Source organism: Oreochromis niloticus, linkage group LG23 (assembly GCF_001858045.2).
Source record: "Oreochromis niloticus isolate F11D_XX linkage group LG23, O_niloticus_UMD_NMBU, whole genome shotgun sequence".
NCBI classification, from domain to species: Eukaryota; Metazoa; Chordata; class Actinopteri; order Cichliformes; family Cichlidae; genus Oreochromis; species Oreochromis niloticus.
Genome location: NC_031986.2, coordinates 10,442,924 through 10,470,825, shown reverse-complemented (window position 1 = coordinate 10,470,825; position 27,902 = coordinate 10,442,924). Strand labels below are relative to the sequence as shown.

General features: G+C 40.2%; 1 protein-coding gene across 2 annotated transcripts in view; it reads right to left on the bottom strand.

Annotated features, from left to right (window-relative positions):
• LOC100693228 (interleukin-1 receptor accessory protein-like 1) overlaps window positions 1–27,902 on the bottom strand; it is a 319,171-nt gene that overhangs the window by 189,453 nt on the left and 101,816 nt on the right. For both annotated transcript variants that reach the window (XM_005450017.4, XM_013268902.3), the window contains exon 3: window positions 11,325–11,604. In XM_005450017.4, the coding sequence (XP_005450074.1) occupies window positions 11,325–11,604 (280 nt within the window). The remainder of the gene's footprint in view (window positions 1–11,324; window positions 11,605–27,902) is intronic.

Genomic DNA, 27,902 nt, shown 5'->3' with positions numbered 1-27,902 from the left:
GTCTGGGAAGACAACATTTTTTTTCTAACAAGATACAATTACCAGGGAAGGTCAATCACTGGTTTCTAGGCCTGTGTGACGAGGGTTTGAGCAACTGATTTTAGAGCCAGCAACCATTTGCAACCAGTTAGGGAATAAATGTTTTTTCCTAGCAACAGGTGATCACCAGGCAGTTTAGCTTTCATGAATGGACAATGTGTGCTAATTCTACTTTTCAACTTTAGATGGCTACCAAGAGCAGCAAAACGATGATCAGCTATTAAAAATCAGCTTTGTTATCATAGAAATAACAGCTTTTTCACTACCTTCTCATTTCTGACCTACAAAAAGCTGTCACTGAATAAAAAAAACAATGAAGTAAAACCTGTTGTGAAATGAAATCTAGAGCCGTTACACATCTTTTGAAAACTGAATCTAACAACCAGTGGGTGAAGCAGGTATTAATTATCATTAATTATTGTATTTTTTTAGTGTTTGATAACAATTTTAGCAAGATTTAATTGGAACATATATTCATTCAACAGTACGCCATCTCAAATTGAATTCCAAGAATAACGCTTCATCGGGACATCAGTGTTCACGGCTCAGCAAAGATATTCTACAGAGCCACAGCTAACTGATCGACTCCTGCCAGGTAGCTTATAACACAAACACCATCCTTATATTATACATCACCCATAACCCCTGGCAGTACAAACCGTCCCTGCTGCTTCTTAGTCTAGCGTCTCTCATTGGCTTTGACAGCTGGGCTGGATCAATTGGACAGGCCCTGACTGGGGCTGAATGACAGAGTGCTCCAGACGGCCCATTCTGACTGTCACTTCCCTGAGAGATCACCAGCCACTCCTGCCCACGAATACTAATACAGCCAACATGGCTGCAGCCTGGGACAGTTGGGAAGAGGTTCTGAATGTGCACAGTGTTGGTAGGTACAAAGTTGCTAGGTGTGTGTCACTCACACCTGCAATTTAGGCTTAAACAGGCACATGGATTTATCTTCCCCTCCATTTGCCCTTAGCCAGATATATCCCAAGATCTGCAGGACATGCAGGAAACCCATTAATAAACCAGACACAGTGGCAGCGTGCCAGAACTGGAGGATAGGGTGAAAGGTGAAACATTGGCCACCTTCTAAAACTGAGCCGATGCTTTGATGCAGGATAGACTTTATCTCTAAATGAACATAAGTTTAAGTCAGATTGGCTTCACTTTGTACACCTTTAAGCCAAGTCCAATTTTTATATAAACTCTGTGACTGAAATGCACGTTCACCCCCTATAACTATTGCATGTGTCCATTTTGACACGTGCCATTCATAATTTTTGATCTTCAAGTCTAATGTGTTGATTTAAAACCAATAAACCTTCTTAATTCTATTTCTTTGACATTGAGGCTACACCCACACAACCATTTTCAACGAACCGCCTTCTTTTAAGTATCTGCTGTAGCTTAATGTATTTGCCGGCTTATAAACTTGGTAACAAGAAAAGAAAAGAGAAAAAAGGAGTAAATGACACCTGACCCATATCAGTCATGATCAATAAGAATGTATGCATCTAAATAATGTCTCTAAGTATAACTAATTAAATTAATATATTTTTAATTTCTATCATTTAGAATTTATATAATTTAATTTACTCACTCTCCATTTTCATGACTCATTGAAAAAGATTTGCAGTAAACTGATTTGAATAAATAAATAAAACATTTAGACTGAGATGTAGGATTTTACATACTGTGCCTCACTATATGCCTCAGTGAAGAAAAACAAACAGAAACAAAACTGCAACTGAATAACTCTACATTAATAAAATACATAAAACTTTATATGTGAACAACCACTACCACACATCATTTAAGAAGTTACTTCCTTCTTTGATGTCATGAAAAAGATGTGATACCTGAAAGTGAATGAGATAGCATCTTGGGTTATATCCAGTGGTTAAAGTAGGCTGGAACAATCTGGAATTACATGTCAGGACCTTCACTAGATGAGTAATTAAATCTGATAGGCAGGTAAATACATAAAAGAGTTCATTTTTTTTCTTGTGTGCCTAATCCTGGTGTTGCTTGCTCAGTCATAAGAAAATGACATCCAATATTCGCGCTTCCACCCTTAAAGCGATCCATTTTTCATGTCGTCTCTGTGATGTATTCACGGTGCAAGTGTCAATATTGCATTTACGGTACTTCAGCGGTAAAGTTTTTGAAGTGACGAGGTAATTTCAAATGCATCTTTTCAAATAGCCTCTTTTCAACACAAGCCTTTATTCTTTCAGGTTTGTTACACACTGTGTCACGGTACCTAATGCAAAGTTACTGCACTTTCCAGGGAGGAAAATAAATATGTTAATGTGGGTGTAATGACACTCAGAGATGGAGAAAGAAGTAAGAAAGGGAGGACCGGAGATATTCAAAGGCAAGGACTGTACAATTCAACAAACTGGGAATTTACAGCTTACTTTCAATCTCCCAATTAATTTGAGAGTTTTTAAAACAGATATTGGATATATAGCAATGATGAATTATTTTTTTGTGAATTATCTTCTAAACAACTTGAAGTAAACCCATGTTTTCTGTTATTAATGGGTTTCCTGAAAAAACTGATGCACTGCAGGATAAGTGGGTTAGTTTGGAGTACTGTGGTGAAGTTCACAGTGCATCACTGAGCTGGACTGTTGCAGAGCAGAGGGTCGTCTTCATGGTCAATGTGAGGTCAGTTTAAATTTCAGGGGATTATGCTGACTAGATTCACTCACCAAATTCTACCTTTAATACTAACTTTATTGTGTCTAGGGTTTGGAAATTAGCCATATGACATAACAGCTCTAACATCTGCTTATATCATGTCAAATTCAGCTAAATTCAAAAAGGCCCAAATCCACCAAATGCCAAATCCTACTTAAACCACTGATCATACTGGAGAGTGACCTATGCATAACTAAAAGAAAAAGAAGAAGAATTTGGAAACTGCAAACATCTCTATTGGACTTTCTTGGCCATTTTCAAGTTGCTTTATTGCTCTTGTTCCTTCTGTTTACACCCTCTTGTATAGCATAAAAAATACTGTTTCATAACAGACCAATCCAATACAATTCAATTCTATTCATGTAGTGCCAAATCACAACAGTCACCTCAAGATGCTTTATACTGGGAGGTACCCAGCAGGTAGAGAGGAAAACCCCAACATCTAGGCAGCCCCTTATGAGAAAGCACTTGGCGACAGTGAGAAGGAAAAACTCCCTTTTAACAGGAAGAAACATCCAGCAGAACTAGACTGAGGGAAAAGCAGCCATCTGCCACAGCTGTTTGGGGTCACCAGCCTGCTCTTCTGACGTGTGTCTGAGTGAACAAAAGGTGTTCTTTGGCACTTCCATCTTGATGTGCTATCAGTGGAAAACATATCTATCCAGCGCTGAAATCTAGGTCATAAATGTGATGATCTCACTCGATGCTAAAACACAGAGTAGAAATTGGTTCACTAATGATCTCAATCTGTGTTTTTTTATCTTCCCGCCATGCTAGCCACAACAGCTTTTACTTGACTTTCTCAGCTGTCAGAGCAGCACAAAACAGAAGGAATTAGCAAACTTTGAAATGCTAATAGGCTTAAAGAGACTTGCAGCACTTGCTGGGGAGTCTGTGTCCTTCAAGTTCCCGGATGGCTCATGTGCATGAATTTGTGTGTGCGTGAGTTTGTGTTTTGTGTCATGGTACAGTAAGTAGCACGCCCTGCCACTGCAGATGTTTTTGCTCCGCACACGACAGAGTTCCTCGGGGTGTTACGTCTGAAACAGCTGAGTGCTGACCTCGGTTTCACACACGGCTCCACTCGTCTGCTCCCCTCCACTCCTGCACTGTATGCGTTGCGAGCATGCCTCATCATATTTCCTGTAATGCGTGTAGATATTTGTATGTCCATGCACATAAGTATGAATCCAAGAGAGTGAAAGAGACAGGCGTACATGCTTGGAATATATGAGCGAGCACATCTGTTGATGTTGGCCTGCTTTCACATACGCATCGGAGGCATTTTAAGTTCCTGTCAGTGGCAGCTTGTCTCAGGGGAGTGGAGGAGTGACATGTTGTGTTTGTGCGTGTGTGTGTGTGTGCGCGCTGGTGTATGATGATGCCCTCTGACACCCTTAAGTGCAGCTGAGCAAATACACAGAAATGTGACGAGCGCAGGCCCGCCGCTAGATGCAGAAAGGCCAGGAATGAGAAGTCACAGGGTATAATGTAGCATATGAAATGAGGGTGAAAAGAGCATATTTGTAAGAGCGTATTTGTACGCCAGCCCACCATAGAGAACGAAAGAAATAAATTATGTCATAACTCCAAAATGCCACGAGAACATCGTTCCTACAGGCAATTTTATGTCACATTTAGTCCAATTCTTCAAACAAATGGCAAGTTGTTGTGCTGTGACACTTTGCGGAATTCACACAAGTCTTGAAAGCATGAACAAACAGGAAGATGAAAAACTTCCCAAACCTAGCGAGCAACCTGCCTTTGATTCAGAACGCGCTCGAAGCTTGATGATTTGGATTGGAAGTAATTGTGTTTATCTACACCCTGTTAGCACATTTTCTCCAGCTGCTTTTCAGACTCAAAACTTCACAAACTGACAAACTTATAAAGATGTTCATGGTTGTTGTTTTTTTTACCCAGTACAGATGTGTCTCTGTCAACGTGTCTATTATGCCACATGGTGTCCAAGCTGCTCGGAAAGCATATTCCTGCAAGACTTCCCTGGGATTTCTTTCACTGGGGCAATACGCTGAGAAGCATCCTTCCTAATATCCTGTGCTCTTAACAGCTGTATTAGCCTTTCACACTCATCTCAGTAGACCTGAGCATAATGAAAATTATATCAGTATAACATTTTTTTAATCTTTTACGCAGCTGCATTTTATTTTTCTCATAAATTACCAAACCCACTAAGACATCACCCAATGATTGACTGCCATTTTCATGATATAGGTTTGTCACCTTTTAACCACTGCTTCTTGGTTTTTAGGAGCCAGAAGTAACGGTAGTAAAAGTAGAATAAGAGCTAATGCCTCTAAACTTGGCAAGGAAGCTACACTCTTAAACTGTATGAAAACAGAGAAATACCTGCTAATTAGTACCATGTATGAATAAAATATTAGAATTCCCCTTACCACAACTGAGGCATGTATAGAACTGCTTGGACAGTCTTTTTAGTACAATTAACAACACACTAAGTCATAATATTTGACAAATAATTACATTAAAAATGTTCATGAAAAGGTTCTAGCACTACAAACACAACCAAAAGATCCCCGTTTAGTAACTCCAGCTAGCTAACACTACAATCCCACTGGGGAAAACAGTGGCTGGAGACAGAAGAACATTTGGTTCTTGGGTTGTGTTGCCTTTAAAATGGCTACTTCAAAAACGGGGACCAGTTCATAAACTTTGGTGTGTGGAGACAGCGATTTAACAGCAGTAAGATGGAGTCAGTCTAGTGACTGTGAGTTTTGTAAATGGACTGGTTCCTATGTAGCGCTTTTCTACTCTGAGCACTCAAAGTGCTTAACACAACTTCCACATTCACCCAAGCACTTTTTTCTACGCTGTTTCTACGTTCCTCCTACTCCGATGGATGCATTGGCGAGCAACATGGGGTTAGTATCTTGCCCAAGAATACTTGGCATCAATACTTGGATCAAACCACCAACCTTCCAATTAGTAGGTGACCTGCTCTACCACCTGAGCTACAGCCACCCCATGACCTGTAAAAGAAGCTACACAGCTAATAATGCAACTTCAAGTCTATATGCAATTTAAACAGGTGAGAAATGGAAAAAAAAAAATCAGCCTCTGCTCAACAATAAAGACCAAAACTTTGCATTGTAGGAGCCTATAAAAATGCTAACTTCAATTTAAAGCATTTTAATATAAAACTCAAAACCTTGCTCTGTTAGTCAGCCTCAAGTGGGTGTTTAGGCAACTGCACTTTTATCGTTGGATGTTCCTGTTTGCGTTTCTTGTTAACTTTCCAATACATTGAAACAAATTAAAACACAAATGTAACCCATTTTACTGCCATTCTTTTGTACTAAACTATATGCCATTTCAATTATAGATACTCATAATCAGTCAAACTTTTCATTAATTTTCATGTCAATTAAAAATTTAAACATCTAAAAAAAAAATTAAAATAAATTAGCAATTTTTAATTTGAAGTAGACTTGACCTCATTAAATCACATTTATTCTTATATAAGAAAGAAATAAAATGCAAACATAAGCCCATAAAAAGATTATTTCTGATTCCGTCTACGTGAGATCATCTACAACAATAATGCACATCATTCGTGGACACACTTGTCTCTATCAATACTTGTTCTGAGACAATAACATTGTGAGAGCCCATAGCAGCAGGGATTCAACTGTTGCAATGTGCTCGAGTATGAATTGTATCCAGTGAGACATGATTTATTGTTATGCTGCGATCCATTCGTTCTACCAGAGTGCTCTAATTCCTTAGGACCCCTCATGCTTCAAACGGTGAGGAACGTCACCTAAAAACATTGCCAAGCGTCTAAACCAAATGTGATATGTTAACATATGCAAGCGCCGATCATCTATAGGACCCACGCTCCTGACACAAAGCAGAAGCAGATCCCCTGGCTTGGCTGCGGTGATTGGGAATTGAAATGAGTCACACTGACAGAACATCTCAACAGGCTGTGACGTGGTTCATAAATCTATATCTTTACAACAACAGGAAAAACATTTTTCAGGTATCCTTTACGGATTCATATATTATAGCTCAGAAACAGAACATTTTGACTTTATGGAAGAGCTGGGAACAACCTCGATGGTAGCAGGTCTATGACTCCAGCTATATATATTTACAAAGGCCAATCACATGACATAAATCTCAAACATGCTTTCAGCATATCACAATATTAAAATAAAATTACAAAATACCTTTGAACCCTGAAAACACACTATATACATACAATTTCCTAGGCTAATAACAGGAGATGCTCATCTTGACAGCTCCAGAATCAGCTCCAACAAATAATTCCCCCACCTTGTAAATGCCTATAGACATTTCAGGCTCCAGTGATACTAGACATAATATGGCTACGGCTGTTTTTCCCTAATAATTTTGGAGAAATAAGCACAATCTGCATCGAAGCGGCAACATTTACTCTTGAATAATGTATCTCCACTTTAAAGTGTCTCTCCTGGCTTCGGGAATGTGATGCGGTAACGAGGACGTGTTTTTTGGCTATACTGTGGCATCACAGTGTGAACAGCAAGCATCCAACTTTCACTCGATCTGAGGAAAGAAGGGCTGTAATGAAAACATCTGCATCGACTATGCAGCTTTATTTTGCATGATGTTTTTCTACTTACCCTATAAAAAAATACACTTTTCCCTCCCAGGACAAAACTATCCACAAATACATAACAATAGACTTAAAGAAGACACTAGATACTTGGTTGAGTTAGTTGTATTATTTCCTGCTGCAAGTGCTGTAACTATTTCCTTTTGGCTCGCACATCCATGCACTTTGCAAAATGCTGCATTTCTGCTTTGTTGTCAACATCGACTGTATGCCTGCAAAGTTTAACATTTCAAACTTTGAGTGGAAAATGATGTGAATGTGACAAAACCAACTATGGCTAAAACCTCAGGCTGTTGAGCTCTATGAGTAAACAGCTTAGTCTTTAACAGCACCTGCTCATGTGTTGTCCCTGTAGAAGCACTTTGAGGTTTCTTTCTTTAATCTCTGACACTAAACGACATGAAGGCAGCACACCGTGTGATATATGTGCACTGATGAATCACAGTGTTATAACAACTCCTGTGAGCCCTTAGCATGATGCCCCCCCGCCCCCAAGAAATTGACCTGCTGAGACCTGGACTTTAGAAGACCTCTGAAGTTGCCCTGTGGTAACTGGCAGCAAGGAATTAGCAACACAGTCCACAAGTTTCAAGGCCATAGCAATATGGTTGTTGTCAAACTCACTCCCATCTGTACAGTTTCCCATTTCTGTTGCATCTAACACAGTAACTATGAGATCCAGCTTATATATGTGCCAGACTTTTATTTGATAATCAACATTATCTGCTTCATCTTTGAGTCGTTATATTAGCTGTTGTTATATTATATTAGCTATATTTTCTACCATTTACTTTACAGACTTTTTAAATCTAGTATGAGGAAGCAATGTAAAGCCTCTTCCACAGAATCCACTGCTCCACTATCAGTCCTCTGGGCTTATTATTGAGACTCCAATCACCAGAATTCACAGCATATGCTAACACCACACTATAAATCTTCTTAATTTGATGGTCCCATGTGGTCGATTTTGATGTATTGCTATGGGCCTCAGAACACTGCATGAAACCCAACATGCAAAATACACACACACACACTCACACAAAGAAACACACACAGTATCCAATAACATAATCCTCCCAAGCCTTTTTAAAGCAGGCCCTTCCCCCAGTTAAAAGCCACCTTATGTCACTGTATAGAGCTGACTAATGAGCCAGTCAAGAGAAAACGCCCTTTACCTACAAGGTTAATAAGTTATTATTACATAATCAAGCATGTGCAACTCTGCGCAGTATTCAGTCTATTCCCTCAATCCGACTGTTTTAAAACTGACAGTAAACACCTTGTGACAAATTACAAGTTGCTCTGTGGATTATATGTTTGGGGAGTTGAATGAAAAGTTATTGATTCATTTCACAAAAGGGAAGCTAACACACCACCATTGATACTGTGACCTTAGAAGAGCTAACCTGCTAAGGGAAACATTTTAAGATCATCTCACCTATAGGATCAAATAACAGTGAGTTTGTTATGGAAATTATTACCTGGCAAAAAAATCTAATCTTATGTCAAGTTCATGTCATATATGTCATCAGTGGCAGTGAGAAGTCTCCAACTTCATTGGACCACACCAAAATAATTTGGTAAGCATAGTAAACCAGCCATAACCAACCGCATAAACTTAACTGAGCTATATTTAAATGTTGATTATATTCTTTGTTGTGTAGCTCTTTGCAGAGGCGTCAGAAAACAAATGCCACATAAAAACCTGAATTATGATTAGTTATCAAACAGACTAATAATTCACCCTAATCTTTATCTGATGTGGTGATTTGCTACTTTGCTACATCATTGTAAAGTAAACTTCAGTATTTCCTTATTGCAGTTCAGGTCATTACAGTCAAAAGCAGATGTCTCTGACATCTGTAGTAGTTTAGATTTGAGTCCGACTTATAGAGGATTTTTAAGAGTAATACCGATATGTGTTGATTCAAAAATCTGATATAATAATATGTGGCAATATTTTCTGTTTCTTTGAGACACATGAATCAGATTTCGCTAACATTAGTTATCTGTAGTTTATATACTCGCCTACGTTCTACCTGACTGCTCGGATCAGGCTGGTTGTTGCATTTGTGGCATTTCAAACATGAGTGTTGGCAACAGGGAAGTTGCAGAGTGACCTCTGGTGGACAAACTATCAAATATCAACCTTCACAATATAGTTGAAGGGTGTTTCTCCCTGTAACGTTAATCTATCAATAAATCAAACTTTCAGATTTGCCTTCCAACATTTCCATAGTCATACATTGAATGCCAGAGTCAAGGAGAGCAGCAGCAAGACCTAAGCAGAGAAATGACAGGTGGAACTGGGTTGCAAAGTGGCTTGGCAATTATGAGGATGTACTTTAAGCATGAATATCACACTTCATGTGAGATTTAATAATTTGATGTATATAAGGGCATCAGCTCAGGGATTTCAGCTGACCTCGACTGCCTGCCTGTTGTAACTCTGTTCCATTGAAACATAGCTTGCGATGGCCAAAAGCGGTTTGAAAAAATTATTTAATCATGTCTTTACATACAACTAAATCTTCTGGGAAGTTGTATTAAGAAAGAGTTGTAGCAGGCCAGAGCTAATCAATATCATTTTGAATTCCCCCAACTGGACCTGATCTCAGAGCTGCTTGTAGTACCAAAGCTGGCCTATAAATATTCCATTTCTGTGGCCAAACTTAAAGCTGAAAGTATTACATATTAAAGTGAACTGTTTCCCAACTCTACAACAAAACAGTAATAATCCGCAGAAAGCAAATACGGCCAACAAAAGTCCAAAGAAATGCCTGCCGAGAGAAATCCTCTGTGATGGAAAAGTGCTCGCTATTCAGAACTATTGTTAGTTCTCTCCATGATGGGCAAATAAGTGTTGCCCCTTAATTTGGTTCTGAATGGTGCAGACTGGCGACAAAGCAACAGTACTCGTCCAAATCAAATCTCATGGCTCTACTTTCTGCGTGATTACACAATAACTCAGAGCTGACTGATTGTCTACCTCCTGAAAATGCTGCCAACGTCACCGAATAGAGAATGGCTGGATTGGTGCTGCCCGTTTCTATTCACGGCGGCTGCCACAGCAAAGGGGAGAGTGCTAATGGTGCTGAATAGTAATGGCTAGATACTCTTAGAATTGAGAAACACAAGGAAACCTGTGCTGAATGCAACTGCTCAAGAGCGCATTATCTGCCATTTTTTTTGCCTGTCTAACTGAAATCATTGGTGTTCAGGATGAAATATGAATGTTTCTGTGGATTCTACTGACTTCTAAAAGATTACACTCCTATCTTTGATATGTTTCAAAGCTTCCCTTGTTCTGTAGGAAAAAAAGGAAAGAAATGGTTACGGGTGTCTATTCTTTCTGACTGACCACCAACAACCTTCATGTTAATGAAAACGTCTAGGAAGCCAGAAATTTTTACCACTTTATGGAACCCATAAATCAAACAGCTGTCTGCCTCCACCATCAGGCATGTGTAAAACGAAGATAGCAAGAGTCCCTTACGTTTCTTTTCTTTTATCTTCACTGCTTTTTCCCCTTGCACTGAATTTCTGTTCGTTCTCTTCGCTCAAAGAAAGACTAGTGAGGGTCGAAGAGTTATGCATTCAACAATTGCCCCTAATAGCTTAAAGTCCCCAAGAGGAGAATAAGGAAATAATTTAACATATAAAGTGAAGCAAAGGGACTTCGTACTGTGAGATGACACTCCGAGGACCAAGGACTAGTGCTCCTTTGGCCAAAGATGATAGACTCCATTAGAAATCAACAGGGGAGGACTTTCACACAGCTTTACTTGTGCCCACAGGGTTCCAGAAAATGTTATTTACCCCATTATTTATTGACACACTGCTGGAAAAATAATCCTGAAATGGAGGGAGGGTTTTCTTTGAATGCCATATTTGAAGATAAAAAAAAATCCCCAATTTGCTTAAAAAAACTTACCTTAAGACACAGGAATAGTATCCTACATCGTCCAACTCTGCTGGTCGGAACCATATGGCGTCCTCTTCTTTGCTCATCCTTGTGCCATCGAAACTAATGGGTTCCTCAAAGTCCCCGTGTCCTGCGCTTTTGTACCACATAAGGCTAAGTCCTGTGCTCTGTGCATGGGTGTAGTTGGCCCGAATATATCCATAGAATAAAGCGCATTTAATCCTTACAGGTTCCCCCAGAAGCACTTTGTATTTCAGGTAGTCCACCGACCAGTCTGTGCAGCCTTCCACTGAAAAAGAAGCACAGGAAAAGAAAAGGGAAACTGAAACATGGATATTTTATGTACCAATTTGCATTATCACCAAGCACAGAAGTGGGGATTTGTTCTTGTGGACCATGTGCCAGCAGTCCTCGTATTACAATCAATCATGATGCTTGTTTCCTCCAGGCGGCACTAAATTTTAGCCCCTTTTTTGCCTTTCAAGTACACAGTAATATGAACACAAGTGGATATATATGCATGCCTTTGACACAAGGCGTCCTATATCCTGAAAAAATGCATTCATATGCTATTAAAGTGTTTTATTTCCACTGTGCCCCTTTGAAGGTTAAAAATAACCCTCAACACAAGTTGTCGGCTCCAATCAGCAGTTCCTGCCTTCACCTACGGATATTTCCATATTTATATATTTAACTTTTGTGTCACTAGCGCACATATTGAATTGATTCTACCAGCAATAAACTCTGCATAAACCACCATCAATATATGTTTAAATGGCAGTGATGGCACTAAACTACATTTGACCTGAGAAAATTAGAAGCGGCTGTATGTCTGCATTCATTTCCGAAAGCTATCAGACTTTCCTCTGGTCTCAAACACTTAATGGAAAAAAGTAACTTGTCTCATATTGTGCCGGATCGCATGCCAGTGCTGAGCAATAGGGGTCTTCCTGTTAAGACATCTAATAAAGCCCACCAACTGTCAGTCAAAAAAAAAGTTATGAAGATTAAATAGGAAAAGCATTATTCATGCAGAGCGAGCATTGAGGTGCTTTGGATTCCCAGACTTATTTTCCTTCTTAAGGTGTATATGAGATTCATGAGAAAGTCCAAATATCAAATTGATACTTAATCCTTGCCAAGCTCTTGAATACCAGTGAAAACTCTCTCTCTCACACACACACACACATATACAAAAACAGCAGCAGAGTTGCTATTTGAGATTTTAATATGCAGGGAGTTATGTAAAAAGACAGAACTACAGTAAGTACTCATCAGTGTGACAAGCAAGGATTTGGCGAGAAAAATTTCAACACCGATGCTGATGACTTCTCAAAGCCACACCAGTCTTCGAGCTGGAGCTTCATTTTGACACGTGTACTGCATTTCTCATACTTGTTCTGCTACCATGTTGACAACACCGGGTATTTCTATTTGCCTGTTCACAGACCTGCCAAAGTACTCCCCCAAAAAACTTTGTGGTACTTTGTGCTACAGCTGACATTTAGCATATACAGACTATTAGGTATCTAGTTCATACATTTGCTCAGAGTTTTCCTGCAAACAAAAAAAAACATGTATATAGTATTTTTTTAAACTATTTTTAAAAACTGGACTTTAATTTACTTTAGCTGTTTTTGAAAACAGCCAAAAATAGCAATTAAACCACAAAGACTTCGAGCATGCTAACTACACGCTGACCAATCACGATTACATGCGTGATCACCCCCAAAGGCCTATTTTAAGCCAGGAAAATCCAAAGACGTCTTTTATGTATGTACTTATATATAGAATGACAAATCCATTGCAAATTGAAGAGAACATTAGCATTGTCGAACTGACAAAAATCAACAGATATCCAGGTACTCACACAAATACAGACAGACAGGTTTCTCTCTCTGAAAAATAAAAACTGTATCAATTATGCTTTGCAGCTGCATTTTCTGGAGATATGCTCTGTATCACAATGCTAAATTAAGGGAAGAATTGCTAACAAACAGACTTAAAGGCACAGTGTGTAAAATCTAACCACTAGATGTCAGTACATTATAGATTGCAGCCAACTAAGTTCTCCATTCAAGTGAATAATCCTAGCTACAGTGGCCACAGTAGGACAAACCACTCTGGCCACTGTTTATCTGTAGTGAGATTAGGCCATCAGTCTGCTATTTACCTCAGCTGGTGCCCATGTGTATTGGACACCAGCTGAGGAGGCTGTAAAACTTTGTGAAGGAAATCTGATACAACTTGATGAGTCACTGAAGTGGCTGTCTGTCCAGTGACAACGATACTAAGGCGACTTGTTGAGGATATGCTAAACTTTTCTCTTGCTAACTGCTTCTGTTTTTGCTGCGTTTAGCTGTTGTTAGCTTCTGTTAGCTGTTCAAAGAAAGATTCACTAATATTGGCTATCATTGTTGGACTCTAACACTTATACGATGTGAGAATGTAAGCAAACTGCTTATCAGAGAGAAAGTGTGATTTTTAGGACACGTGAGCCTAACGTTAGCTGCCATAACAGCTTTTAACCAGCTGTTGTTGTTGTAGCCGGCTTGTTGTCAGCTGTCCAAAGACGGGTTGGTCACATGTCTAATCTACTGACAATATGTAATTGTGACAATATCAGTAATAAATAATCATGTTTATATAGTTCCAGTTATATCTGACACAACAGCTACTGATTACTTTGTCGGTGCACCGACAAAACATGCACGTTCATACCAAGACTCCCAATTCTTCTGCAATCACCCGCAACAAAATGATAAATTTTCCACTTTCTAAATAAAGCTAAAGCTTTATGAAGACCTATGCTTGTGAGCTACGAACAAACAGTTTTAAATGTTTGAAACAAAAAGAGGCCACTCTGATGAAAAACAAGCTTTCACACTACTTCACCTTACCTTCACTATTTTCCCTTCCTGTTCCTGACATTCTCTTTTCTCCTCACTTCACCTTGGAGCAAAGCTCTTTTTTAAAAAGCAGCTGGCGAGCACAGCTGTCTCATACTCAACAGGCCTCGCTAATTGAGCTTCTACAAATGTTTTATTTACCAAATAAGCAACTCAACCGCCAATCAGCGAGGTGTGCTGCGTGCTGCAGTTATTGGGGGTAAATGTGGGAGGGGTGTTAACAGGGAATTCATTAACCATGCTGATTTGTGTTATTGTACTGTACTGTATGGGGCTGGAAGGGTCCTGCTGAGCGTGGAGGAAACAGTGCTTGTGGGTGCTTAATGTTTTGGAGAAAACAAGAAAAAAGGGAAAGAAATTCAAGAGAACAGTGCACAAAAAAGATGTCAAGATAATGGCACACAAAGATGTTCCCAGGATATCGGCAGTGGAACAGCTGAACCTGGCATCCCTGTACACCAGGCAGTCACAGCGGTTGGCTGGTAGAATTTTTCTTGACGACTCACACCCGTTGCATAGTGAGTTTCAGAGTTTTTTCCTTCTAGGCGAAGGTTTCTGGTCCCATTACTCAAAAGAACAAATTATTATAGAAGTTTTTTTTTGTACTATGTCCTATGTTAGTAATCGTCTGTTATGGTCGTATTGAGAGTGTGCATGTGACGATAGATGACTCATGACTGCAATGGGAACAAATAGTAACCTGAATCTGAACCTGTGGAAGTCCATCACAATTACAGAGACTTTGAAGAGGAAGACTTTGCTGTCAGTCTCAAAGGCACATACAATGAAATATCAACTTTTCCACCTCAAAAACCTTTAATATAAAGTATTGCGCAAAAGTGTTGAGTCACCCTTCATTTCTTCATATGTAAATGTACATGGAAATACAGTATATAAGGGGAAAATGGAGTTGGTACAATTCTAACAAGCCTGACAGTAAATATTTGGTATTACCGCCTTTATTCTTCAGCACAGCCTGAACTGTCTTAGCTAGCTTTGTCATTTCTTTAAGTAGTCTTCAGGAATAGTTCTCCAGAATTCTTGAAGAACATTCAAAACTTTATTTGGATGTTGGCTGCCTGCTTCAATAACTTTGAGGTTCGGGCTCTGGGGAGGCCAATCCATGACTGACTGTGTAGCATTGTGTGCTTTCCTGTCAAGGTATACTTTTATACAGTATACAATGGCATTACATTGTAGATCAGAATCTGCCAGTACGTTTCTGTTTTCTATCAGTTTTGATTGATAGAACACTGCTGGTTGACGTTCAGCCCCAAACCATCATGTTTTACAGACGCTCACTGTTGTACCTCTCCTCTCCTCTCACCTTCTCTGCACATATTGACAGCGGAATTTTAACCAAATATTTGAAATTTGGATTGGATGGATGAATCTCTCAGGTCATGTGTCAGGTATTTGCTGGATTTCCTAAGGACATGACTTTCAGATACTGTTGTGGATAGTTTTTAATTTTTCTTTTTAGAGCTGTCATTTTTTCTTTTGTCTTCCACATGTCCATTTTCCTCATAGTTTTTCAAAGACATACAACACACCATGACAAGATATGCCAAGTTTAAGGCTAATAACTCTTTGGGAATGACCTTGTTGGTGATCTTAAGGGCTGGCTAAAGACTTCTGCACAGTACTGTATCATAAGGAACTGTGGTAGGAAGACATGGATTTAAGATTCCATCCACACATGTTCAATGAGACAAAAACATTATATATATATAATTTATGTCATATATGTTTTTCATGTATTTTTTTGTTTTAAATTACATGGTTAGATATTGTTCTTATAGAACTTGGGGGTGAACAATGCCTTTAAATTTCTGTTATTAGTCTTTTCTTTTTCACACTTAGGCAGCTCTGACAGTTCATTTCACCTACAGGCAGCAGCCGTGCCAAATCTGCAGCACCTTCCTCATCTGACTTGATCATAAATCAGCAACAATAAGTTGCTGCTTTCATTAAACGAGTCTGAGAAGCCCACATTCAGATGCAACGCTCTGACACAACCCCCTAAACCTTTCTCTGATTTCCTCAATTAAATGTGTCTCTCTGGTAGCAAGACAATGAAAAATACAACCTAAAATTGTACAGAGGGCCTATAACTAGAAACAGAATTAAGCAAATTCAAATGATGGAGAGGGCGGGGTGCGCTCCGTGAGCTGCCCAACAGCACAATCCTTTTCACTGTTATTAAGTCTAACAGTTTCTATGGCAACAATGGGTCTAGCCTCGCTTATCGAGAACTTGCTAATTAGTTTGTGGACGATAATAACTTGAAGGCTTAAGGTAAGACAACCACAGCCAAGATGGTTTCGCTTCTAATCATGTGTCCTAATTGAGACTCTGAAGTGTTTTAATCTCGCAACTAATAAAAACATCAGGAGAGTGTAAAAGGTTAGACAAGCAGGCAGCAGCTCCAACAAAGATGAAATACTTTAGCAAACGCATCCACAAAGTAACAGATTATGTTTCTGATACATCTCTTAGGTTTTTACTTACATCCACAGATGGTACAGAGATACTGTGAGGCTTCTTGTATTGTTCTTTTCAGGTGTTAGGACCAAAACACAGATATGGATAAACTCACATGCCCAATGAGTCAATGGAAAGTCATTGCAACTCATTGCTCTGGAGACCCTGAACGTCTCCGGCAGGAGTCACGCCTATTCATGCAAGACCCGTTCTAACAGTTTAACAACAAATATATGCTCGTCTCCCTTCAAGGTTATCAACTTGTGAAGTGCTGCCAGTGTTCCAGTACTCCTGCTAAATTTGGATCAGTCCCTTGAGGTCATGATCTGTCTAAGGTTTACCACATTTGTATTATACTGACCAAACTTTTATGTGGAGGGTCATCATTGCAGATGAGAACTGCATCAAAACACCACCTAGAGCAGGGGTGGGGGAACTCCAGGCCTCAAGGGCCGGTGTCCTGCAAGTTTTAGATGTGTCCTTGATACAACACAGCTGATTAAAATGGCTAAAATACCTCCTCAACATGTCTTGAAGGTCTCCAGAGGCCAAACTGAGGTATGTTGACCCAGGGTGATATCTAAAACCTGCAGGACACCAGCCCTTGAAGCCTGAAGTTGCCCACCCCGAGAGACTACACAGCGGTCATCAGTAGAGGAGTTCGTAATGTCTAAATGTAACAGTGGGCTCTGCACAACACAGAACCCTTACATTAACCCTAACATGCAAGTGGGTCAGAGCAATCTAAAACTAGGCTTTTCAAGAAACCAGGTGATCTCTTGAAGACCACCTAGAAGGAGGGATTTTAAAACAGGGATTGTTTTGATTTCTTTGGGATGTTTCTCAGAAATTTGTTCGGGAAACCCAGCATATACCTAAAGCAAATTCTAACTAGAATGAAATCCTCATGTGGCTTAGTTGCAAATGTTTTGTTAATTACGGAAATAAATGGTATTTTTAAATGAAATGGGGAAACTGTATTGTGTCGGGTCTTTAAGTGAGGGATCTGAACTACTTAGAAATATGAAGGGGAATCTACTACTCTTCTAAGCTCTGCTAACTGACCAATAAACTTGTCTTTCCACCCTCTAACATTTTCTGGCAGCCCAGACAGAAGAGAAAGAGATAGATTTACTCAGAAGTACTTTTTGGCTGAGCAGACTAGATTTGGTACCAAAAAAAAAAGAAAAAGAAAAGGCCCCAGTAAATGCTTTGCTGTTAAACATCCGCCAGCCTGGCTCTGTCACTGCCTTTCCCATCAGGACTGCAAACAAACATTCAGTCCACTCATTTCTTCAAAGCTACATATTTTCCATTTTATTGAAGAAAAAACATTTCTCTGAGAATGAGAGAGAGACAGTAGACTAAACTTCTTTAGTTACATAGAAAGAAAAGAAAAGATATTTGTAATCAAAGTGACAATCGTCAGACTGAAAAATAATTTTGTACATATTCGTGGGTGTCTGATAAAAAGGTCCAGTAGTTAAAATACAACACTAAAGATGTAACACGAGGTCATTTCAACCGTGAAACTACCGTGAGATCAAAGATGTTCTGACCAACCTGGATGGTTTGGAAAATATCTCTAGAAGGAAGAAGTAAAGAGAAAAACATTAATTTCTCTGTAAAGTTGAACTACAGCCTGGCTGTTTAAAGGTCTTGTTGTATTTAACTCAAATGCTGCCACGAGAAGCTTGCCAGCGCCAGTATGTGTTATCTTCCACCTATCCTCAAATTGTCCATTTCAGAGTTTTGACAGAGAGTTATCATTCATTTCGGCAAGCCAGGGTAGGGATTCTGCATGATCTGTTGGCAGGAAACAAACATGGTACAAAGCCTAATTGAACTCGATTAACATTTCCCTGCTCACCAGATTTCCATTCTGCTGGATCACAATTGGTGTGGGAATTGGCCAATCTGCTGAGTGATAATAACTCCGGCAGCACTTCAGCGTCTGGAACACTCGTAACCAATGTCTGCGCCTGCGTCTCATCATTAAACTCCCATGACGCATAAGTTTAAGAAAAGGGGTGGGGGGAGTGTTTAGTCTGTCCAAGCTTGCAACGGTCCTGCTACTCAGCTGGACAAATGGTCACCGCTAAGTGTCAGCTGCCACGTTTTGCCAAATGATCACAGAACAAGTGTTTGAACCTCACTTTGCATCAAAATCAGGATTTTATAGAGCTGCATTCAATGACACATCGAAATGGGGTCTTCCATTCCTGACTTAACCACACCATTAAGCAAAGACAGGGCCATTTGTCAAGCACACCTTGTTTTTATGTTAGCCATGTTTGTCTCATTTGTCCAACTGTGCAAAAGTACACAGGCCTCATTTATAAAAAGGTTACCCTTCATGTTTTATGCTTGTGACAAAACCCAAACCAGGAGGGTGATACAGACCCTCACTGACTACTTTGTTAGGTACATGTGGATGCAAATATCTAATCAGCCAATTATAGGTCAGCAATTCAATGTATTTAGACATGTGGGTTGAGACGACATGTTAAAGAGCAAACCGAGCATCTGGATGGGAAAGAAAGGTGATTTAAGGGATTTTGAACATGGCATGATCCACCAGGATTTTCCCACATCACCATCTGTGGGGTTTGCATGGAATAGTCTGGGGAAATGAGAAAATATCCAGTGAGTTGTCTGGGTAAAAATACCTTGTAGTGGTCAAAGGTCATAGGAGAATGTCCAGATTGCTTTGAACTGCTTTGGAGTGTGCAGAAGAGCATCTCTGAATGCACAACACCTCATATTTTCAAGCAGATGGGCGACAGTGGCAGAAGACCACACTGACTGCTGCTCCTGTCAGGTAAGAACAGGAAAGTCTGGCTACAGGTCACACAGGCTCACCAAAACAATAGAAGACTGAAAAAATTGAAAAAACTCCACAAAAGGTCTTATGAGGCTCAAATTTCATAGTTTAATAGTTTAACTGTTCAACTCAACAGCCTGCCTGAGTATTATTGTTCACCACGTTCCTCCTCACAAAGCACAAATCTCGTCAAACTGGTTTCTTAGCCATGACAGTGACTTCACTGTACTCAAACGACCTCTACAGTCACCAGATCTCCATCCAATAGCGCTCCTTTGGGATGTGGTGGAACACAAGATTTATTTCATGGTTGTATAGCTAACAAATTTGCTATCATGTTTGATGCTATCATATTAATATAGACCAAAATCTCTGAGGAATGTTTCCAGCACCTTTATGAATCTATGCCATGAAGAACTAAGGTGGATATTAAGCCAAAAGGTGCTCGCTTGAAAGCAATTTGATGCTGAAGGTAATCACTTCTACTTGGGTATATCATCTGCAAAGTTTTCAAGGCAAAACAAGAGCATAGTAAAGTTTGAAAACAAGTTCAAGTCAAAGAAAGACTTCTTTAAAAACTACAATAAATACACTAAATCAGTGCATGCCACAATTCAAGGTATTTCCTTTCACTAAAACACAAATTCTTCTTTTAATTTTACCCACATCTTCAAAAGAATCAGGCTGCAAATCAAGCTACAGCTATTTTTCACTAAACTGCTTTTTCTGAATTAGCATGCACTTTTGTGTGAATAGTTTTATAGGAACCAGAAAAGGTATTCTAAATGAATCCTCTAAATATTTATGGAAGATCCTGTCCATAATTGTGTGTTGCAAAGATGCAGCACAGATGTGAAGATGAAACAAGCATGAAAGAACCATGAGCTTGCGTAAAGGGCACCACAATAAAGCTAAACAAATGTCACATGTTCCTTCCACAGTTTTCTGTCACAGGAGAGTGAGAGTGTGCTCCTTCTGGAGACGAGGTGATCGGCTCATAAAGCGGGTTACAGGTCTGCTGAGGGTTAATCGTATGCAGATTGAGTCAGGTCACCACAGAGACTCCTGCAAAGTGTCTGTTCTCTCATAAGCTCTCAAGGAGATGGTTTGGGACTATGTTCCTCCATAAAAGTCCTGGCGTAATTCAATCAGAAAAGTGCGCATATATTAGGCCTGGGCTGATTGAATAAACACACAAGGATCGGCAGTCAAATCTACACGCGCATACAATCCATGAGGTGATGCGACATCAACCTTTACTTGCCCTCGAGAAGTCTAGTGTCTTAGCTGTACTGGCTCCAGGATCCCTGAAGGAACTTATCAACTTCACAGCCACTTTTGCCAAGAGAGGGAGGCGTGGAGGAGAAAGATGTCTTGAAATCTTGACCTGCCATTTTCCACCTTGTGAAAACGCTGTCGCAGCAGAGTGGGTCTCAATTAAGAGGAAAATAGCTCTGATGTGTGGGAAAGGTAACCTCTCGGCTGCCAGTGTGCAGGGGGAGATTACCTGCATGATTGAAGTACCTCCAGCAGGTTGAAAAAAAGAGAATGAGTCATCAGCCAATAAAGCAATCAGCTCTGCTCCTCTGCATGCAAGAGTCCTTTCACACGTAACATATATGCATGGACACACCGTAGGATGTCTAGAACAACGAGCAGGACTCAGAAATAGTGTATGAAAAGAAGAGAATTCAACATTGCAGAAGGGAAATAAAAGGGTGTCTACTGCAGGTAATGGCACAGCTTCAATGAGGGCCTGCAAATGCTACAATGACTACAGTTATGGGCCATATGGCAACAATAAGGAGAATCTACAACCACCTGGGTGTGAAGAGGGGTCTATAAATACACAGAGAGACAGCGCAGGGGAGCAAGACAGTTCAAGGAATTATCTAACATTTTGTCACACAGGAAAACTCAACTTATTCCCAAGAAAAGATTGGTTTTATACATTAACTGAAGCCATAGTTTCTATAGTAATCATACTTTATGGGCCTTGTTACTGTATTTTTATTTTTCCTTCTTTTCCTCATATGAGTCGTTTGGCTCGTCTTTATGCGTTTATTGTGTCCTGTTACTTCCTGTTTTATTTTGAAGGTTATTCCTGCATTTTTTAAAAACTTCCTCCCTTTGTTTTCTTCCCACCCTCTGCGTCTGATCGAGGTCAACTGTGCTCATTACGGCTCCCCGTAAGGCTAGAATACACTCCGCTGTGGACAGGAACACAGACAGCTGGAGACCCGATGGCAGAGTAGTCATTCCTGTTATCCTTTTTTGAAATCTGCTGCCTGGGCACATGTATAGTTGACAATGTGTAACGTGTAATGTGTAATGCTCAAGTAGCGGTCAAAAAAATACAGGCAGGCACACGGATGTGTGCGTGGACCCTCATGCTCACTGACTGATGACGTAATTTACATAACAGGGACTCAACTGGACCCACAGATGTGAAAAGTATAAGACCCACTTTAGCGTCAAGTCTACATGTCTTCCCCAGTCCCCAAGTCTGAAAAGTCAACCTAGTGTCAAAGTGCCAAAATCTGTGGTTCCTCCACTGGCCACTTGAGGGTGGCTTCAAAAGTTTTTATTTTTTACATAACTGATCCCTCTTAATCTTAGAGTTAGGGATGTGACCATTTTTTATTGGATCTCTCCATTGTGTTTGTGCTGTTGCTCGCTTTTGAAGCCTTTTTATGACCATCCATGGGGGCCGGGTCACGGGGGCAGCAGCATATGCAGAAAAGCCCAGACCTCCCTTTCCCCAGCCACCTCCTCCAGCTTGTCCAGGGGAACGCCAAGGCGTTCCCAGGCCAGCCGGGAGATATAATCTGTCCAAGCTCTTGCAACGGCTGTATAAGGATCGAATGGCCTGTAGCAGTGGGCCAAAGACCACAAAGACACGGTCGAATGCCTTCTCCAAGTCCACAAAACACATGTAGACTGGCTGGGCAAACTCCCATGGACTCTCAAGTATTGAGAGGATAAAGAGCTGGTCCAGTGTTCCACCACCAGGACGAAAACCGCATTGCTCCTCCTGTATCTGAAGTTCGACTAATTGATAGACTGTCCTTTCCAGCACCTTGGCTTATGACCTTAGATGACAAATATTGTGTTTTGCTGTGTGGTACAAACCATCCAAGAAGTTTAGAAAGTTTATAACTTAACCCTCGCTACAAATATGGTCACTTGTGTCAGAAAATGAAACAAATAACACGGCAGTGGCCAAAACATTAATGTTGATGGCTTCAAAATGGGGAGTTTAAAACCAGTGAACCTCCATCTTTTATAGAGTATATGTTCTTACCTTGGTTGTTACCAGATATTCGTATTATTGACATTTTATTCCTGATAGCACGTTTTGTCTTCACATCATTAAAATACTTTAATTTTAACACCTAATACTAATACTGCTAATTTTGTCAGTTTCACATTGTGTCCTGTATTTGGGCCCATTAAAAAAAAGAACATAAACATATGGAGACAGAATTAGGGTGCGATTAGCCTACAGCATAAAGCTGGGTGGTGTTTTTCCAGGAACTTTACCTCAAACGCTGAGCTTAAAATAATTAAGAATCATCTTCAGCAAACAACATGTGGTTTGGCCTCGCAGAGGCCCGACCTTAACACCTCTGAGTCAGTCGGGATTACACGGGGAGACAGAAGCAACTGAGGCAGCCTAAATCCCACATCTCTGGTAAGCTTGTCTTACACTGAGGTAACATCAAACCTCCACGACAGTCCAGTGGATTCAAAAGAAAAACCATGCTTCTCTTTGATGAACAGGACCTGAAGATTCACATGGCACCCACAGAAAGTTAAAGAGTTCATCTGCCTTCAGAATTCAACATAATGTAATTTTGACTTTTTCTAGTAAAATACAAGAAAAATAAGATTTAATCAAGATGAAAAGATTGATATTTTTGCATGGTGACTCCAGCTGGCCAGCTTATTAAATGATTACTGTGACATTTACCTCCCATCCTCCTCCCCCGTTACTCCCAAGCAGATAAAACCGTTCTCTCTCCCTCCATCTTGCCTGCACTTTACTCTCCTGACACTTCATCTTCATTTGTCTCTCTCTTCTCAAACCCCTCTCTTCCCTGACAGCCAGCAGGCTGTTATTTATATGCAAATACTCATATGTGATTTTAAAAAAAGCTTTTCTTCCTATCACAAAATAAACATTGCCTACGATCTTGCCTGGCTTTCTCCCTTCTGTATCAGATTCAGTTCTACTGATTGGACATGGCCTCCAGAGAGAGCAGTGCCTGCTGTCTCCAATCACGGGTTAAATGCTGATGGGGACAGGAAGCACACAGGGGTAGCTGATGGGAAACGGGACAATGCAGACTTTGCCAGGGCGGACCCTTGCAGTGAAGAGAATAGGGAAAGAGTGCAGGGGAAAATAAACACACACACACTTATATGTAGGTGAGAAGAGTCTGTTCCTTCTTACTGTTATGGTTTATGCAGCCAGCGTGGGAGGTACAAATCATCCAGGTTCTCATATCTGAAATAAATATGACCTCACCTGTTCCATATATAGCTTAGCTCTTTCTGCAAAACAATTTATGCAATTTCATTAATCATAGCTGAAGAAGTTAGCACTCCTGAAGGAGCAGTGACCATTACTGTTTAAGCTAACCGTCCAAGTAGAAATGTAAACCATATCAAAATTGGAATTTCTTAAAGCAGCCTGCTATCAGTCTGAGATTGAATGGGGTTGAGATGGCAATTACAGACAATCTGTTTGTTATAATACAGCAATTAACTGTGATACACTGGCAAAAAATGCTGCTGCTGTCTACATACATAGAAATTCACATAAAATAAAAATTCACATCAACTACTTGCATTTAGAGTTTTAACCAGAACCTCATAAATTTGAACCAGAAATTCAAAAATAATGCAAACAGTGACGTAGTTGCTGCAGGACAGTGATTATCTAAAAAATGACATAAGCATTTTTTAGGAGTATAACCAGACTAAGGAGTATAACCAAAATACAAACAGCTGGCAACCAGCCGAGTCGAGTTTCCTGTTCCACAGAGATGCTCTTACTGACGAGTTGTGCTCACTGCCAACAAACTGCAATAAATCTGAGACAATCTGTGTTTATAAACAACGTGTTTATATACGACAGTTATTTGCAAACCTTCGCCAACCTATCTGAGAGTGATTGCAGTCTGTTTGAGTCAGGCTGCGACTGTTTGGAGACAGGTTGCCTCCCACATGGTGATTTTGGATTGGAAGTTGTCGCCCAGAGATTGCAGCTGTTCCGCACTCAACCTCTGGACATCTAGTTGGTCGCCATAACTACTTGCAAACAGTTGCTGAATGCAAAATCTGTGGACAACCACCGATTTTTTCCCTGTCGCAAGGAGATTTTTTACTCTACTGTGACTGAACCACTTTAGATGATATTACCACGAGTCCAGCTGTCAGGGAAGGAAAAATTAGCAATACAAATCAAAAGCGATTTTCTGTACCAGGCTAAAAACTTGCCAATTTCTGCTTTAAATTGGCCAATTTTAGCACGCGAGTCTATTTGGCTTCACTTTCCAGCCCATGAGGTTGCTGCTAGTTGAATCCCTCAACAGAGTAGCAAATATCCTCTAAATGTAAAATGACAAAAAAATTGCTTATAAATATTGCACTACTTTTCTTTCATTTAATGCACTTGGAGGATACAGTACACTAACTCCTTAAGAAGTAGAACTGCACTCAGCTGCATAGAAACGGGCACATTACTCTTCAAAGCAGTATGTAAATCAGCCCGTTTCACTCATATATAGGTGATTATGCCTGTTTTGCCTTTCATGCTCAATAGTACACACATCTATTTATGAGTGAGAGAGAGAGAAAGAGAAACAAAACATCACTGTCCAAAGCTCATCTAGATCTAAATGTGTCCTATCATCCCATCAGATCATCTCAGCACGAGACTCGGGGGCTGACTTTGTCTCTCACATGGGTGATTATGTCTCCCGTACAGCATTTTGATTCTCTTGGGCGATCGAACTGTGAAAATTGACTTGTATCCATATGTTTACTCCCGGTTTGTGCCTATTTCAGGGGAACATTTGACAAGGAGCAGATGTAAAAGTGATCCTGTAATGGCTGGGGTGTCTCCTCCGGAGAGAGCACTATATAATCAGAAAATCATCCTTCTGCTCCCCGTGGCGTCAGTAATCCTCTCATCTAACAAAACAGCCTTGGGAGGTGTTGAGACAACACAATATAAACAATACTGACTCCTGAAAAAAAAATAAAAATCCTAGTGCTGCATTGCAGACATGACTGCGCACATAGGACAAGAGTGTGGATAAGACTTTTTTTTCCTAAACATTCTCACCCACCCACACAGGTACAAAATACACAGAGTGAACACACACACACACAAACACACAAAGAACGGGCCACACAATCCACACTGCCTCCGCCAGGCAGCCCTGTCAGCCTGTTATTCTATGCTGTATCATGGCAGTGTGGGTGCGCTAAGCTGGTGACTCAGACCCTCGCTGGTCCACTACAGACACCGACACACCATTGGGGCGTTGTGCTCCGGTGCCCCCGCGAAATGAGCGTTGGTGAAAATAGAGCGTGCCCAGATGGATAGAGAGCCTTGTCACATCAGCCTCTTGCGCCAGCCGTCTGTGAAATGATAAGATGGCAAGAATATGTAACAAAAGCAAGCGAGCGGGTACCGTCCTGATGGGCGATGGTGTCAGCTCTCATATGTCAACTCTGACCTTATTTTTTTTTTGGTCCGTCGTTTTTTTCCCCACACTGTTAACTACCAGAGCATTATCACTTTCTCTCTTTTTTTATGCCTTTTGTACTCGCTCTCTCCTCCTCTGTCTCGCTGTTTTACCCTTCCTCTATCTCTGAGCTATTCAATTCTTCAACACAAGAGTGGGAGGGTGAGGGGAGGGTTGTGCTGGCAGTTCAAAGAGAAGGGAAGAAAATTATGATTGAGAGATGATTCAAGCTCCAGGACAGTAAGGTTCCCAAAAGCCACACCAGTAAGGGCATCCGTGCTGCAAATCACTCGGGGCAATTGCCAATAATTCAGCAGCGGAGGACGGTGACTCGATTTCCTGATAGATGTGACTTCAAGGTCGAGTGTATGCCCCCCCAAAAAGAAAATTGGGAATATTGAGAGGAATTCAGAGGTTAACACCAAATGAACCATTTGTGCCAGGCGTGCACAACCTGCACATTTTCTAGGCACACAAATATGATAGCACACTTACATTCAGCAAAGAACACACAGAGACACACACAGGCACAGGCAGACGGGGATCCAGGGGAACCTAGTGGCCTGGAACAAGAGTAGAGCCAGAGCTTCCCATTAGAGGACATTACTGTCAAATACTGAAACGAAAACTACCTGCTGTACACTGATTACCAACCTACCTCCCGCTACAATTCAATTACAAACTGGATAATATGATGCACTGCAATCATTCGCCTTGACAGCGTTCAGCCGGTGACATAGGGATGTGATGACAGCTGTGGAGATGTTTCCTGAAAATGCAGATGCCTTTCTTTTTCTTTTTTTTTCTTTCACATTTCTGTGCTTGACGTGGTATTTTTGGCTCTGTTTAACTGGCACATCCACTGTTTTCATTGGACTTTTGTGGGGAAGGACAGCACAATCTCACAGCCGAGGGGGGTGAGTAAATTTATATCATTAGCAGAGCCGGCATTAAAATGCATCGTTTTGCTCGCTTTTCTTGACATTAAAAGCTGGAATGGGATCAGGTTTTGGCATTAAATGGTACAGTCACTAATAGTTTTACAACCTTTGGACTTTAAAACTCAACTTTCTGTCTTGTGTCTTATAATTTCAGAGTTATTGAAATTATTGAGACACAGTTTTCCAAAAAAATCAAAAGTGCTTAGGTAACTTTGATGAGTACTTTCTATAGAGGACCAAAAATGACAACATTTAGATGAATAATTCATTTGCATATTTTTTTAAAGAAAAAAAGTGTGAGAAAACAAACAAAAAAATGAAAAAACGGAATTTTTCATTTTATTTATTACTAGAAATGACCATTTTGACCCCTTGGCATTTAAAAAAAAAATCATGCAAGTCTGTTAAAATAAAACTCCCAAATCTCCTAAAATGGGTTTATTCATCATATAGTGAATTCTGGGGTATTAAAAAGAAAATTATTATAATTTATACCAAGACCACCAACTGAGTCATTTTGATCCCCAAAGAAATCAGTGCTGCAAAGGACAAATTGTTGGCACAACATGTCATTTAAAAAAAAAAAGATTTTACTTATGCAGTTTTGGTCCTGGCTGGCGGTGGCTGGTCAGGAAGACATGGGAGTCGGCAGAATGTCAAGAAATAGA